Below are 15,142 nucleotides of genomic sequence, written 5' to 3' on the forward strand. Positions count from 1 at the left end.
CTTTGCATAGAGCATTATACCTGCTTGCCACAAATGATTCGAATGGTAAGCTGTATCATTACAACTCTTAAAGGTTCATGTTAAGGCATCTGGTTTGTGTTGTGAACTTGGAATCTGATCCATTTGTGTCAATCTTAAAGGGCACTAGTCCAACAAGGCACTGGTTTGATATGGGCCACAGAAAAAAATAACATACTTGAAAAAAGAAAAAAGCCATATTATTAGCAGATACAGTATTTGTGGCTCATAGTGGCTAACAGGGGTGATTGTGATTGCACAATACCTTAACAGCGCTGGCATAATAGACATCTCCGACCTTGTGAATAAAGTAATCTATAGAATAAAAATGAATAGGCACTTTCCAAATACCTTAAATTCTTGTAAAAGGAGCAATGCTACTGTTAAAACATTGATTTCTTCATTTAAAAAAATAGAGTGATTGATGCCAGAATGTGCATAGCTAAAAGCAGAATTTCTCATTTTCAATTTCTAAAATCTTTATGCCAAACGTTTGCATTGATTGTTTGTGATCTAGTGGTATATCAAGCTTACACAATCAACATTTCTAAATCTCTGCAGTCCATTTCACATAGGTGAAACATTCAACATATCAATCCCAAACTCCCACTGAAATTCAGATTACTCATATGATTAAGGTGCACTAAAATGGGACTCATCTAGACATCTTGTCTTCTGAGAATGGTCTTTCTTTTTTTCTTATCTGAATGTTTGGTACTCTTACCTAATCTATTGTGTAAAAAAAACATCTGAGACGAATATACAAAAAAAAACTAGTGAACATCAACCATGATGTCTCAATATAAAAGTCCTCTCCCACTCATGCGCTGGTGCACCCAGGCCATAGAGGATTCTGGTAATGTGCGCAGCCCCCTCAGTCAGTCCAGTGATTTGTGGGACCTTGTTGTGAGAGTGGTTGACCGGGCTGGCCCCTCTCACACAGGCCCTGGGTAGCTGTAATGGTTGTTGTGATCTGCATCTGAAATCTGCAGACTGGGTTTGCGGCGCTCCAGTTCCTCGTCCTCGGCCGTCTCTGGGCTGGAGCAGTGGGGAGGACCCTGCTTGAATAAGTCTGATACGTGGCGCACCTGTAGGGAGGAGAGGAGTGAAATGGTGTGGGTCAGATAAAGTGAGAGGACCAAGGGTAGGGCTGGAAAATGTGATTATATACTGTATGTCTGGTGGTGGAGGGCACCATGCAGCTGCTCCACGTCTGAGAGGAACACACAGTGCATTGCATAACCCCTCCAGCTCTCTAACCAGGCCAGAGAAGTCATAAAACATTGGGCCTGGGAGGGTCCCCAATTGCATGCAGTAGTCTGAAATACGAATCGCGGCTACGCTTTCCAATATGAATCACCCACGTCTCCGAGACATCCAAAAGGCGCTGCTGAAAGAGGTTCAATCAAAACAGGGGACTAGGAACAATAAAAAGCCAGCAGGCAACACTCACGTTGAGGATGGCAATGAGAGCGCCTTGGAGGAGGCCCACCAGAACGTCGCTCCAGTGGTGCTTGTAATCGGACACGCGGGTGTAGCCCACGTACACTGCAAAGGCCACCAGGAAGAACTGAATTGTGGGTCGGAGGAGTCTGGCCCACTTTGCCCTCAGCCTCGCCTGGACATACAACTAGAGAGAAAGAGAGGGAGGAGATGTTTCAGTTCTCATAAGTAGAGCTATCTTTGTTTGAAGACTATTTGCTTTTACTGCTGATTGAGGTCATTAGTGGTGAACCATCTCACCAAATAAGGCAATGTTATTTGACTGTAAACTGGCCCCAGTAACATAAAGCCTATCATCATATTTCAGTCCATCAAATATGCCTCAATGAACATGTGAAACACAGCATTTGTTAGTAAATGTTATTTTCATGTATACAGTGTGTGGGAGTCCATTCTAGAAGTGGCTAATATGAAAGCACATTGTTCAGCTTTTACAAAATGCTAACATCAGCTACATGTAGTCACTAGTCAGATAAACATGTAACAGGAAATAATTGTTTTTAATTTCTTTCTGTTAAGTGTGTCGTTACTTTGTTAAATACACATTAAATGAACTGTGATTTGATTTAGTCAGATAAACATGATAACAGGCAATAATTTAAAAGTTAAATGCCCCTTCATACTAAATCAAATTCCAGCAAAAACTGAAATATGGTATGCTTTGAATCGCATAAACCATGAAAAGACGTTGAATGTTGATCTAATTTATGCCCAACTATGGACTGAAACCCCTTTTCACAGAAGAAGAGAGCTGCTGCCAGAATGTCTAACTGGCACATTCATTTCTCTGGGCTGCTAGCAGGCTCCTGCCATAGTAGGTGTGTAAATTGGCATCCATACATGCCCCCCTACCGCACATACACTCAATCTCAGCATTCAACACTTGTAGGGAGATGGAGATATTAATCACACCTAATAGGGAATATCAAAGGGTCTGTGAGAAACAAAGCAGAGCAGATGACTGATTGCTTTGATTGGCAGTGAGGACCGAGTCGTCTGCTAGAGTCTGTCTGTCTGTCTGTCTGTCTGTCTGTCTGTCTGTCTGTCTGTCTGTCTGTCTGTCTGTCTGTCTGTCTGTCTGTCTGTCTGTCTGTCTGTCTGTGTCTGTCAATGGCTAGATTTATTGCTGTCGATCAATGATGACAAACCCTCTGGTGCTGACAACTTGGATGGAAAATGACTGAGGATGGTAGTGGACTGTGTTGCCACTCCTTTATCCTTCAATCTAAGCCTACAGTAAAATGTGAGCCCTCAGGCCTGGAGGGAAGCAAAGGTCATTCCGCTACCCAAGAATATTAAAGTACCCCTTTCTGGTTCAGCTGACCAATCAGCCTGCTACCGACGCTTAGTACATTTTTGGAAAGAATTGTGTTTGACCAGATACAATGATATTTCACAGTAAACAAATTAACAACTGACTTTCAGCACGCTGATAGGGAGGGGCACTCAACATGTATGGCACTGAGACAAATGACTGATGATAAGCAGAAAGAAGAATGTGTGAGCTGTTTTGTTAGACTTCAGTGCAGCTTTTGAGGTTATCGATTGTAATCGATTTCTGAAAAAGATGTGTTATGGCTTTACATCCTCTGCCATATTGTAGATTAAGAGCTACCTACCTAATAGAACACAGAGGGGTTTATTTAATGGAAGCCTCTCTCACGTAAACCAGGTAGAGTGTGATATACCTCAAGGCAGCTGTCTTGGTCCTTTACTGTTTTCTATTTTTAATAATGACCTACCACTAGCCCTCAAGGCTATAGGTTCAGGTTTGCGGCCGGGAGTCCGCACCTTTGGGGGGGGGTACTGTCATGCTCTGACCTAAGAGAGCTGGTTTTTCTCTGTTTAGGTAGGTCAGGGTGTGATAGGGGGTGGGCATTCTATGTTGGTATTTATATGTTTTGGTTTCCAATCAGAGGCAGCTGTCTATCGTTGTCTCTGATTGGAAGCCATACTTAGGCAGCCTTTTTTTTAATAAGAAGGGGCTAGATGCGTCTTATATGGTGAGCTACAGAGTGGCTAGGACAGGCAAGCCTCATACTATTGTGGATGACTTAATTCTTCCTGCTGCCGCGGATATGGCTGGGACAATGCTGGGGGAAAAGGCCACAAAAACTATACAGACAATGACTTCATCATCCTGGTATATGTCCATTACGTTTATGAGGGTCAATTAAGGAAGACATCCTCTTTTGTAAACCACTGTAAACCAGGACAACAGGAGAGGATATTTTTAAAGTACTGGACAGCTTTGTGACATCAAATGGACTTTGGTGGTCAAGATGTGTTGGTATCTGTACTGATGGTGCAAAAGCCATGACAGGCAGACATAGTGGAGTGGTAACGTGTGTGCAAGCAGTTGCTCCCGACGCCACTTAGGTACACTGCAGCATCCACCGAGAGGCTCTTGCTGCCAAGGGAATACCTGACAGCTTGAAAGACGTTTTGGACACTACAGTGAAAATGGTTAACTTTGTTAAAGCAAGGTCCCTGAACTCTCATGTATTTTCAGCACTATGCAATGATATGGGCAGCGACCATGTAACGCTTTTACAACATACAGAAGTGCGCTGGTTATCAAGGGGCAAAGTTTGACACATTTTTTTTTTAATTGAGAGATGAGCTTAAAGTTTTCTTTACCGACCATAATTTTCACTTGTCTGACCTCTTGCATGATGACGAGTTTCTCACATGACTGGCCTATCTGGGTGATGTTTTTTCTCGCCTGAATGATCTGAATCTAGGATTACAGGGACTCTCCGCAACTATATTCAATGTGCGGGACAAAATTGAGGCTATGATTAAGAAGTTGGAGCTCTTCTCTGTCTGCATTAAGAAGGACAACACACAGGTCTTTCCATAATTGTATGATTTTTTTTGTGTGTAAATGAACTCAAGCTTACTGACAATGTCAAATGTGATATAGCGAAGCACCTGAGTGAGTTGGGTGCGTAATTAAGCAGGTACCGGTACTTTCCCGAAACGGATGACACAAACAACTGGATTCGATATCCCTTTCATACCCTGCCTCCAGTCCACTTACCGATATCTGAACAAGAGAGCGTCATCAAAATTGCAACAAGCTGTTCTGTGAAAATGTAATTTAATTAGAAGCCACTGCCAGATTTCTGGATTGGGCTGCATTCAGAGTATCCTGCTTTGGCAAAACACGATGTTAGGACACTGATGCCCTTTGCAACCACGTACCTATGTGAGAGTGGATTCTTGGATCTCACTAGCATGAAAACTAAATACCGGCACAGACTGTATGGAAAATGATTTAAGACTGAGACTCTCTCCAATACAACCCAACATTGCAGAGTTATGTGCATCCTTTCAAGCACACCCTTCTCATTAACCTGTGGTGAGTTATTCACAATTTTCGATGAACAAATAAGGTTTCATATGTAAGATAGTTAAATAAAGAGCTAAATTATTGATCATTATTATATTATTATTTGTGCCCTGGTCCTACTGTATAAGAGCTCTTTGTCACTTCCCACGAGCCGGGTTGTGACAAAAATTCACAAGAATTCACACTTATTCTCGTGTTTAATAACTGAATTGTATAGTGTGTGTGTGTGGCAGGCTTACAATGATGGCAGAAAACAACATTTGAGAATGTGCTGACCCTGGTGCTAGAGGGGGTACACAGCTGGAGGTTTAATGTTTGAAGGGGTACGGGACTATAAAAAGTTTGGGAACCACTGATGTAGTCTATTGTTTTGTGGTGATGTAATTGTTTTATTTATGATGTAGACTATTGTTTTGATGTGTTGTTTTATTCCTGTTTGGACCCCAGGAAGAGTAACGGCTGCCTTGTCAGCAGCTAATGGGGATGGTAATAAATACTAAAAAGCCAATGACAAGGGCCAGGGTAGTTGAACTAGATAACCAGGAACAGAGCACAGGCCTAGCCTTCATCTCCGGTCTATGGCAGTCCAGCAGGGCATTAGCCTCTGCGTATATATATATCACAATCACTCTCGGTAAAGCCTGCTCTATTTTGCCTTTTCATATCTACCCCATTACTCCTAATTTAAATGGAGAGGCATTACATAAATTGATTCTGTTTGAGAATGTTGAATATAAGGGTGTTTGTAGTCGATATTGGCGTCTGTTCCATGAGCCTTGGATACTCACTGCTAGAAACAGCATACAGTACATCCCAAAGGAGGAGTGGCCGGAGTAGAAGGACAACCTGGAGAAATGGAAAGAATTGATGTTCTTAAAAATGGTCATGTCAACCTATCATGACTGTTTGGAGACGACAGTGGATCTATTCAGTGTGTTTCTATCAGAGCATTAAGCTGTGGTCACCAACCCGTGTCCTGGTGAGCAGCAGTTTGTGCAAGCATTGGTTCCAGTTCAGCATTAACCACTGGCATAGAGCAATGCACCGGTCAACAATATTCCCCTGACACCCTCTACCTCAGTAACTACCTGGACTCAGTGACGTCATGAGAGTTGCCGGTGCAGTTGATATCCAGCATGTAGCCTTTGCAGACCTTGGGGTTGCAGACGGCCATGAAGTTGGGCCGCGGGCGTCCAATGGTGAACTTAGCCAGGTCCGTCAGTGATTGGCTGACAGCTGCCCCGAACAGGAAGGTACCTAGCACCTTGTAGAGCGCCGCCACGTACCCGTTGAACTCAGAGTTAGAGTGAATCCTCTTACTGTAGACCAGGTAGGCCTCTCCTGATGCTAGCTATGGGAAGAGAAAGAGAGAGGAGCTTGAATTACATCTAACCTTCCAGTATGACAGCTAATATCTGGTTTGGTCCACTGGCTACATAGAGAAACAGCTGTTTGTTACACTGATCTGGGAATCAATGTAGTCAGATGTTCTTTATCTCACCTAGGTGTCAGAGAGGAAAGTATAGGGCGGGACTCACGATGATGACGGTGCAGGAGATGGTGACCGCAGCCAGCAGGCCGTGGGTGATAGTGTCAGGTTTGAGGGGGTACTTGATGTCCTCATCGTCACAGTACACGCCCCTCTGGTATGGCCGGAAAACGACGGTCATAATGAGGAAAGGCAGTGCCGCTATGAGAAGAGAGAGCAGGCAGGCAACTTGTTAATTCACTCCAACTGGAAAAATGATGTCTGCAACAATTGTATGGATATGATCCAACTGCTGACATCATTTCATTCTTCATTCGTTTTTATGTCCAGCACCTGAACTAGCAGGATGTGAATTTTATTTTCTCTTTCATTATTTCACTTCAACTACCAGCATTGACATTTCCTATAATAAAGGGTGATAAAGTACATCAGGAGCGATTAATGATAATGCTGTTGATTCAAGCTAACGTATATAAAGATTTACGAGAGCATCCATCAGTTAAATAAAATATATTTTACATTTCCAGAAACCCAGACATTACATCACTATTCAATCTGGGAGGTTAAATGTTTCTTCAAGGTGCTCTGAGAAGTTTTATTTCTCCTCCTTTCCTGAAGACCTCGTTCAGTGGAATAACACTATCCTGAAAATATGTCACATTCATGGCCCAGAAAAGCCCAGTATACCGAAGCTGTGCACACCACACATTGAAGTAGGTTGTGAAATGTTGTAGTAAAGTCTTTAGAGTAAGGGATTGCAAAAACAAACACATGGACTGAGATGTACACACACACACACACACACACACACACACACACACACACACACACACACACACACACACACACACACACACACACACACACACACACACACCTCCCCAGTGCACTTCCTTAGAAGACTGACTGATGTGGTGGTGTGCACAAACAAGCCCAAATATAGCCGCTCCAGACTATAGAGTGGATGGAAAATGTACTTGAAACATTGAGAAAACATCTTTGAATCCACACACACACGCTCAACCTGTCTAATGTGTGATGCAAAGCCACAAACACACCACAAGGAAGGCATTACGCGTTCGTTGCTGCAGTTCCTGTTGATAAACTCAACCTAATGACTAATGTTCTTCTAGTCTGTGCTGCATCTACGAAATAAAACATATGTGGAAAAATACCTTATTGGTACAACTGCAAGGAGCTCTTCCCAGCTAACAATTCTAGGGAGAGAGAAAGTGTTTGTAATATTATCCCTAATGTTTGAGTGTCCAGTTTTCCAGGAACATTCAATGAAAACCTATTTAGCATGTTTTGGGGTTAGAGTTAGGCGAACATTCCCTTAATGTCAAACCAATCCAGAACGTGGTTACCATGTTCTCAGAATATCCAATATTAATATTATAGACACGTTTCATGGGACGTTGCAATACATTTCACGTGTCCAGTTTTCTGAGGGTTAGAATATTCCACCAACATCCCACCAAACATAGTTGCCATAAACATTTCCGTTTATCAGTTGTCAGGATGTCACCTGATGGTCCTAAAGAAACGTTCTCTCCACCCATTTTATTTTTCTCATTACACATCACGCCTTGTTACTGTTGCAGAGCTAATCAAGGCCCTGACTGGTGAACCACTGATCCATTCACAGCTTTGTCTGTTGGCAAGGTTAGGGACACACACAGACAGTGCTTTTAAACACAGGGTGTTTATCAATATGCATACTATCGTGCTCCACACTCTCCGAGTGCATTCTCAGAGGACGTTCTTGTAAGGGCGAGAGTGTGGAGAACGCATAAAACATTACATTTAAGAAGCAATCGCTCCCCCTACTATACTACCTAATGCTGCATCTCCCCCTTCACTGAACCTTCTTCCAGCCAGGACAATGTTAACAATAGATGAAACAAGAAATAAACAAAGCAAGCGTTTTACTTCATAATTATCAGCTTGATATATGTGAACTGTAATAATCTAGCTAGCCAGCTAGTTAAACAGGCAAAAATGACCTAAAACTAACGTTATGCAAGGTAGATGTAAATTTGTCGTGGGTAGCTGACTGCCAATTTTTCGTGGCTAGCTAGCCACTTAGCACTATTACTTTATTATGGACTTTTTTTTAATACCTATTTTTCTCCCCAATTTTTGTGGTATCCAATTGGTAATTACAGTCCTGTCCCATCGCTGCAACTCCGGTACGGACTCAGGAGAGGCGACGGTCAAGAGCCGTGCGTCCTCAGAAACACAACCCAGCCAAGCAGTGCCGTTTCTTGACACAATGCCCGCTTAACCCGGAAGCCAGCCACACCAATGTGTCGGAGGAAACACTGTGCACCTGGCGACTGAGTCCGTGAGGGGCTTTAGACCATTTCTTTGGATTCCTCATGTCTAACTCATTGTTCGAAAAAAAAGTTTGGTCCAAATCAGATGTTAGGTACTATATTTATTGAATATTATATGAATCCCATCAATTAAAATGGCCAATTTGGGTGTAATCTATTAGCTTAATTTCTCAGAGATCAAATTATATAAAACAATGTTGCAGGAATGCTAAACTTATCTGCTTACAACAACAGAAACAATTTCAGAACAATCTGAGATGGTGGGTGTCGAAATCCTCTTTCTTGTGCTTTTTGAGGTGGAACTACCCTATAGGATAAAGACAGATCAGTGTACTGTGTCATACAGTCTAACCTTGCTGCTAGGTTTCAGACACGACAAAAGGCACAATGAGACAAACATTGGAGAGAAAAAACTGGAAATAGCAGCTGAGATTCACACAAGCTACATTGACAGAAATGGTCCATTGCATTGCTAGCCTTCTAATATTAGTTCAAGAGGATATGTTTATTACATTTAATATGAATGCAAGCACCCACCATTATATCAACAGAGATCAGACAGCGTCACCACCAAACAGATTGCACTTAACCGTCAGATATTTCATATGGGAACCAACCGGCACCAACCATTATCCCTCTGTATTCTGCTCTGTGTTTGTCATCACCAGCAGCAGTAGCTCACCTGCCTGCCGCTCCATGTTTTTCTCAGCACAGGCCTGTTGGGGTAGTGTTTACACAGTGGTAGAAGGCTTTGTGAGGGAATAGAACCCTAGAATAAAAGCCTTAGTGGCCCCAGGCCCTCAGCACCTCCATCCTTTCTGGTGGTGCCACAAGACAATGTGGCCATCCACCATTTGATTGTCAATTCATTTGTCTTACACCCTGCCTCCAGCTAGCACAAACAACGTCAGTCAGAATCACACCAAGAATGTCAAGGAACGGCTTCCTTTTCCTCCTCCAAATCCACACATGGCAGGAAGTGAATCACAGAAAGAACTGTGTGTAACTTAAATCAGGACAGGCTGATGATCTCTGAAGGACATTCACTCTATCACCACTTCACTTCTGAGTTAATCATACATCACTTTGAAAGTTTTTATACAACATACAGTATTTTCTCAAAGCGAAGTTCCAGACTCTTGATCTTTCATAATGTAGCTTGCTTGGGATTAGCGCCAGCTGTCAAATCCTCTGTAATGTATTCAGAAAAACAATATTTACCGGGACTATAAGTGGCCATACATTTCTAATGAAAATAAACTTGTGCTTGAGGGCTACTGTGTGCATGGCTGTCGTTACTGTACAGCTGGAAATGTTTTAGACAGTATGACATGAAATCTGTCTCCACACACACAGCCATTCAATACAAAATCCTATTGGCAGGAATGTTCACACCTTGCAGCCGATTGAAAACAGAATGGAAATGCTGACAAACTCAAGGCTTATAGAAACCTGTATCTGGTTTGCATTGCCCATATGAGTGAACATAGAATGCTTACAGTATTAGTGTTGTGAGTCTGAGCGCTGGTCTGCACCCCTGGATAAAATCTAGGACATTTTTCTTTTCTTTAATACAGCATGGTGAAAGGCCATTTTAAATAGCCAGTTTGTGCTTGATGCTGTATAACAAACACCCTGCAGCAATTGCAATGCTTTTAACACCATTGTTCAGAAGGGTCTGTCAGGAGCATTAATAGTGGCTAAGTGGGAAAAATAAGGTTCAAATTATGAAAGAAAAGTGACCGAATACTCAGACTTGTGAATATTAGTTCCTATAAACTGAAAACAGAAAACCGAGAAAAATATCACTACAACATAAGTAACAAGACAGTGCAGGAGTGGAGAGAATCAGTGTCGAATCTGAGATGAGCAAAAATAACTACAATATTTGTGCAGAAATCTTACATTGCATCAAGTTTGGATCTAGCACTTCTGGCTATAAAGAAGTTAGAAGAGTGAAGGACACTTTTTCTATTAGTGTATTAGTGTAGGGCATGGGGTAGGCAGTACACCAAGCCTGAAATGACCCCCTCCAGGCTTGTTAAGCTGTGTACATCTTTATTTCTGTACTCATAATACTGCATTTATACTGCAGACATCACTTTGACTGATGAGACATACATCTAAAAGTTAATATGAAAATATAGTTTTTTAAACAATGTCAGCAAAAAAATAAAATAATAAAGTACCAAAAAATTTAAATAAATGTATAAATAAATAAACAAATACCAAAAATAAAAATAAATTGTCTCTAGTGTCCTACAGTAGAAGTGTCTAACAAACCTCATGAGGTCTACATAGAATATCTGAAAGAGATTTCCAAGCCTCTTCACCCACCCCAAAAAACATTCACACAGACAGACAAACAAACACAGCCACACTGACCTGGCAAAAATAGACAGGCAAAATAGGTCTCCAGGATACCACAACAAAATGCCACAGCCCAAATTGACAGTGCTGCAGAACCTTATTTTTACAGAAGGAAAATAGGGAACTTGGTCTTTAAAGGTCCAAATGAAAGTTGTTGCAAGAAAAGGTAGAGTAATAGAGGAAAGCAGGTTTGAAAGGGAATGTATTCGCTCCATGAAACACCTGACTATACAGTTGGAGGGAAATGAGGCCCTGCTTGGAATGCCAGTGAAATATCTCCTATTTGAGCCCATAATGAGGCCTTCTGAAGTCACAAGAAGCAGGAGTTCACATTACCTGCCTCAGATTAAGGAACCCCATTTGAACAGCTTTCAGTCACATTTTCAGAAGCTAATGTTCCCCTTTTCTCTTCTAGTTTCGATTTTCACAATCATTTACAATGTCACCTTCATCTACTCTATGCTTCTCCTAAACGGGGTCTTGGGGCACAGAAATACGAGGGAGAGGGGAGGAAAATGACTCTTGAAGACAATTGGTTCTGACACAAACACATGGGAAAAAAGTTTCACTTAAAGCTATCCAGCACCTGCTCAAAGTTACAGGATATACATAAGATCTACACTTTTTCATAGAGGGTCCTAAGCTACCTGGCCCCTCTGAGCTGGGTAGAAGAGATTCATTGTATTACATCAACGCCACTAATTTCTATCCTCCTATCCTCTCTTATTCAGAGTCTCTCGAGCTCATTCATCCTCTGTCATTCCTTCAATCCCAGTGTCCTCCTATACTCTCCCGCTCTGTAAATATAGAGGTCTGAATGGAGCCCGGCTTATTTTAGACAGCTGATCTGCAATTACATGGGATGATTTGGGTCATGATCTCACTGGAAGCTGAGAGTCACTGCAATTTGTCACATCCTCTCTCTGTCTACACAGTGGAGGGCAGGGATAAGGTCAATGCCATCTCAATTCATGAAGTGAATTGAATTTCCAGCAAAAGAACCAAAGAGACATAATTGAAAATACAGTCAGACACCCTTGATAAAGATGAGCAAAAAAGACTGTATAAAACAAATAATTAAAATACTGAGCTATTGGATGGTATATATACACAGTACCAGCCAAAGGTTTGGACACACCTACTCATACCAGGGTTTTCCTTCATTTTTTGTATTTTCTACATTGTAGAATAATAGTGTAGACATCAGAGCTATGAAATAACACATATGGAATTGAAATTATTGGCACATCTAAAGATTCTCAGAAATAAAATCAAACAAAATAAAACATTTCAATTTGAATGCAGATTTGAAGTTAATTTCAACTAATTAACTATTGTGGCCTTTCATGGCTTCCTGTTTTACTGGTAATGACATAACACGCATGTAAAATCCTGTTGTCAGCCATTACCATGGGAAAAGGCAAAGAGCTCACAAATGAAGTGACAATTGGTTGTTGACCTTCATAAAAATCAGCCAATGAGTACAAAGAAAATAGCAATAAAAAAAGATATACCATTTATCACTATTAGGGCAATAATTAAGATCAGTGGTAAACTTGCCTGATAGGACGCATATCTTGTCCCCACGCAGTGAGGAAGATGGTTCAGGACGCAAAGAAATATCAAAAGGGACAAAGTTGGAGAATTACAGAACTTGGTCACATCTTTGGGTCGCCAAGTCTCCAAATCTACAATTAGACGTTACCTCCATGCCAATAGGCTCTTTGGAAGGGTTGCCATAAAAAGTGACTTTATTGAGAGCCACCAACAAATGTAAAAGTTTGCTAAACGCCAATGGCACTTGGATTAGAACCAGTACTATGGTCAGATGACCCTTTGGCCACGCACACCAGTGGTGGGTTTGGCGTTGAAACATTTACATTTACATTTAAGTCATTTAGCAGACGCTCTTATCCAGAGCCATATCCAGAGCCATATGCAGAAAATAACCTCATACCTTCTGTAAAAATGGTGGTGAATCTTTGATGTTATGGGGCTGTTTTGCTGCCACTGGTTCTGGGGCCCTTGTTAAGGTCAACGGCATCTACCAAGTACAAGGACATTTTAGCCAAAAATCTGGTTGCTTCTGCCAGGAAGCTGAAACGTGGATCTTCCAGCAAGACAATACAAGCATACATCAAAATCCACAAAGAAATAGTTAATTGAACACAAAATCATAATTTTGCAATAGCCATCTCAGTCTCCAAACTTGAATCCCATTGAAAACCTGTGGTTTATATTGAAGAGGGCAGTCCATAAGTGCAGGTGAAGGATATCAAGGATCTGGAAGGATTCTGTATGGAGGAATGGTCTAAGATCTCTCCCAATGTGTTCTCCAACTCATAAAACACTTGAGAGAAAGGCTCGGTGCCGTTATCCTGGCAAGGAGAGGGTGCCGAGAGTATTGAAAACAGGGGTGCCAATCATTTATACGCCTCTTTTTGGAGTAATTGTATTAGTATAAAATATACATTTCCAAAAAATGTTGAACATAAAATATGTATTATTTATTTCATACTGTCTTTTTTGCTCATCTTTATCAAGGGTGCCAATAATGTTGGACCTGGCTGTACAGTGGGGGGGAAAAGTATTTGATCCCCTGCTGATTTTGTACGTTTGCCCACTGACAAAGAAAGGATCAGTCTATAATTTTAATGGTAGGTTTATTTGAACAGTGAGAGACAGAATAACAACAAAAATATCCAGGAAAACGCATGTCAAAAATGTTAGAAATTGATTTGCATTTTAATGAGGGAAATAAGTATTTGACCCCCTCTCAATCAGAAAGATTTCTGGCTCCCAGGTGTCTTTTGTACAGGTAACGACCTGAGATTAGGAGCACACTCTTAAAGGGAGTGCTCCTAATCTCAGTTTGTTACCTGTATAAAAGACACCTGTCCACAGAAGCAATCAATCGATCAGATTCCAAACTCTCCACCATGGCCAAGACCAAAGAGCTCTCCAAGGATGTCAGGGACAAGATTGTAGACCTACACAAGGCTGGAATGGGCTACAAGGCCATCGCCAAGCAGCTTGGTGAGAAGGTGACAACATTTGGTGGTATTATTCGCAAATGGAAGAAACACAAAAGAACTGTCAATATCCCTCGGCCTGGGGCTCCATGCAAGATCTCACCTCGTGGGGTTGCAATGATCATGAGAATGGTGAGGAATCATCCCAGAACTACACGGGAGGATCTTGTCAATGATCTCAAGGCAGCTGGGACCATAGTCACCAAGAAAACATTTGGTAACACACTACGCCGTGAAGGACTGAAATACTGCAGCGCCCGCAAGGTCCCCCTGCTCAAGAATACATATACATGCCCGTCTAAAGTTTGCCAATGAACATCTGAATGATTCAGAGGACAACTGGTGAAAGTGTTGTGGTCAGATGAGACCAAAATGGAGCTCTTTGGCATCAACTCAACTCGCCGTGTTTGGAGGAGGAGGAATGCTGCCTAGGACCCCAAGAACACCATCCCCACCGTCAAACATGGAGGTGGAAACATTATGCTTTGGGGGTGTTTTTCTGCTAAGGGGACAGGACAACTTCACCGCATCATTTGACAGGGCCATGTACTGTCAAATCTTGGGTGAGAACCTCCTTCCCTCAGCCAGGGCATTGAAAATGGGTCGTGGATGGGTATTCCAGCATGACAATGACCCAAAAAACACGGCCAAGGCAACAATGGAGTAGCTCAAGAAGAAGCACATTAAGGTTCTGGAGTGGCCTAGCCAGTCTCCAGACCTTAATCCCATAGAAAATCTGTGGAGGGAGCTGAAGGTTCGAGTTGCCAAACGTCAGCCTCGAAACCTTAATGACTTGGAGAAGATATGCAAAGAGGAGTGGGACAAAATCCCTCCTGAGATGTGTGCAACCCTGGTGGCCAACTACAAGAAACGTCTGACCTCTGATTGCCAACAAGGGTTTTGCCACCAAGTACTAAGTCATGTTTTGCAGAGGGGTCAAATACTTATTTCCCTTATTAAAATGCAAATCATTTTATAAAATTTTTGACATGTGTTTTTCTGGATTTTATTGTTGTTATTCTGTCTCTCACTGTTC

The 15,142-nt window shown here is 41.9% G+C and overlaps 1 protein-coding gene across 1 annotated transcript in view; it reads right to left on the reverse strand.

Annotated features, from left to right (window-relative positions):
- Positions 1-667: 667 nt before the first annotated feature.
- The window catches only part of LOC106584410 (phospholipid phosphatase 2-like), a 33,934-nt gene continuing 19,459 nt past the window's right edge, over positions 668-15,142 (reverse strand). The window contains exons 2-6 of the mRNA XM_014169705.3: positions 6,415-6,566; positions 5,965-6,227; positions 5,665-5,722; positions 1,472-1,648; positions 668-1,106 (exon numbers count right to left, since the gene is read on the reverse strand). Coding sequence (XP_014025180.1) covers positions 954-1,106; positions 1,472-1,648; positions 5,665-5,722; positions 5,965-6,227; positions 6,415-6,566 — 803 coding nt within the window. The 3' untranslated portion in view covers positions 668-953. The remainder of the gene's footprint in view (positions 1,107-1,471; positions 1,649-5,664; positions 5,723-5,964; positions 6,228-6,414; positions 6,567-15,142) is intronic.

This window comes from Salmo salar, chromosome 23 (genome assembly GCF_965601325.2).
Source record: "Salmo salar chromosome 23, fSalSal1, whole genome shotgun sequence".
Lineage (NCBI taxonomy): Eukaryota > Metazoa > Chordata > Actinopteri > Salmoniformes > Salmonidae > Salmo > Salmo salar.